The sequence below is a fragment of the Empidonax traillii genome, unplaced genomic scaffold (genome assembly GCF_003031625.1).
Source record: "Empidonax traillii isolate 1590-97213 ecotype Southwest subspecies unplaced genomic scaffold, ASM303162v1 scaffold17:size2698205, whole genome shotgun sequence".
Classification (NCBI taxonomy): domain Eukaryota; kingdom Metazoa; phylum Chordata; class Aves; order Passeriformes; family Tyrannidae; genus Empidonax; species Empidonax traillii.
The window spans coordinates 434,193-436,226 of NW_020955210.1; the positions used below are offsets into that span (position 1 = coordinate 434,193).

Below are 2,034 nucleotides of genomic sequence, written 5' to 3' on the forward strand. Positions count from 1 at the left end.
GAGAATCGTGGGGGGAACTCTGCCCTTTTTGGGCTGGACAGGCGTTTTGTCTTGTTTGTATGCGCTTTTAAACTCGCGGAGCCCCGTTGTTCTAAGGGTTGAATATTCCTTGGCCCCCAGCGACGGCGCGGGGCGGCCACGCTCGTCCTTCGGCTCCTGCGGGGCTGCTGCCGCCTCGGCTGCAGCGGCGGGAACGGGGTCCCGCACCTCTGTCCCCGGGTGCCCGAGCGCGGCGGGGCGGGACGGGGGGCTGGAGGCCGCCCCCGGCCCTGTCCCGGTGCCGGTCCCGGGCGCTCCGAGCGGCCGCTGCCGGCGGGAGCTCCGGAGCCGGCCGGGGCTGTCGGCAGCGGCCTCCGGTTCGGCACCCGCGGGGCTGGGCTCCAGCGAAGGGACTGCGGGATGTGCCACAAGACCACGGGAAAAGCGGCTCGGGAAACTTTCCTGCCAGGAGCAGCTAAGTGTCCAGGAGCTGCGTGCTGTGGCTGGTGAAAGTTGTTTCCTTTCCCACTGGCTCTAGGTCTTTGGGAGCTTGGGGAAGGTGAAGGACACGACGGCGAGCCGAGGGCTGTAGTGATGGCACGGCAGGAACACGGCTGCAGCCGCTTCTCTTTATTCCTGTCGAAGGAGGGTGGTGTTTCGCCAGTTCATTTTGGGCGTTCACACCTATGAAGTTTGATAATGAATCCCATGTGTGTCTCCAAAAGACCATGTAATAAAGGCCCATTTATTCGTAAATATGGAGAGCAATTGTAAGTATGAATCTGTTTTCTTGGAGGTTTTGACGACTACTATCCTTGTAGGCTTTTCGGATGTCTTGCCAGAAGAGCTGCGTCTGGAGTATTACAACTGCAGAGCACAGAATATCATTGGGAATTACGTAAGAATTTTAAAAATGCTGACTGTTGTGGACACCATGAGATAGGACTTGTTATTGTTCTTCAGTTTCCTAACTCTTGACTTACTTAGTTCCCAACTCCAGGAGATTATCAGAATGCCATAATATCCTTCAATTCTGGTACAGCAAACAGAATGCTGAAACAGCTGCTGGTCTGTATGCTCTGCCATAACATCCTCTTTCTGCCTGAGATCCCTGGCTCAAATTGTCCTACCTGATCTTACTCTTCATATAAAATCAAAGAAGTTGATTTAGGAGCAATGGGAGGAGCACTTAGAGGAATTCTCTGTTAATTACAAAAATCTTGTTTTCTTGCTTTGAAGTTTCAGGGAAGCCAAAATGCTGTCTTCTTGGCTTAATGAAGTTATTTTTTAATTTTGGATACCTTTCTTAGTTCAGTTGTCAGGTCACTCTTCTTTTGTATTGAAGTCTTCGGTAATAATGATATGCTTTTCTTTTCCCACTTTTTAGATAAATGCTGTTAGTTGTACAATGGAAAAATCGTCTGCTTCAGCTGAAAGCTTTAAATGCATCTACAAAAGCAGCTTTGGTAAGTGTTCAGGAAAGGCAAAATGTTCCTATAGTCACCTCTGAATGAATTAATTTACGCTGATGTTAATTTCAGCTACAAAGACTTCTGAGATATAGCTAATTGTGATGTTCCACCTGGGCATATCCTCCAGAATCCTGAGATCAGTGAATTGCAGGCAGGTATTATAGACCCCTTTAGTTCACTAAGAGAAAAAGCTAGTCTGGATGATTCCATGTTAGCAAGGCAGCAGCTGGATCCCAGCTTTAGAATATTCTCATTACAAACCACATGAAAGGGATCAGAACTTAGCACAGGAAACTGGATGTGCCAAGGAGAGAGAAGAGAGCGAGTGAAAGCAGTGCCCTAGATAGAGTCACAAAGCACAAGATGAAACAGGAAGAGATGAGACCGAGAGCTGCAAGAGGTGATCAAGTCATTGACTGACAGGCAAAAATCTATAAATTGTAACAGATTTGCATTTCTGCAGTGCTTTTCTAGAAAAGAGTGTGTAGAGACTGAAAGCGTTTTGTTCATAACCGCAAGAGCATGTGATCATGATGAAAGTGATCCGTGTCAGACTGGGCAGCTCTATTTTTGCTTCAAGTAT

At 48.2% G+C, this 2,034-nt stretch overlaps 1 protein-coding gene across 1 annotated transcript in view; it reads left to right on the top strand.

Annotated features, from left to right (window-relative positions):
- The first annotated feature begins 259 nt into the window (after positions 1-259).
- Positions 260-2,034, top strand: part of LOC114063974 (nucleoporin-like protein 2) — a 3,099-nt gene continuing 1,324 nt past the window's right edge. The window contains exon 1 of the mRNA XM_027896621.1: positions 260-1,445. Within this exon, the coding sequence (XP_027752422.1) occupies positions 1,371-1,445 (75 nt within the window). The 5' untranslated portion in view covers positions 260-1,370. The remainder of the gene's footprint in view (positions 1,446-2,034) is intronic.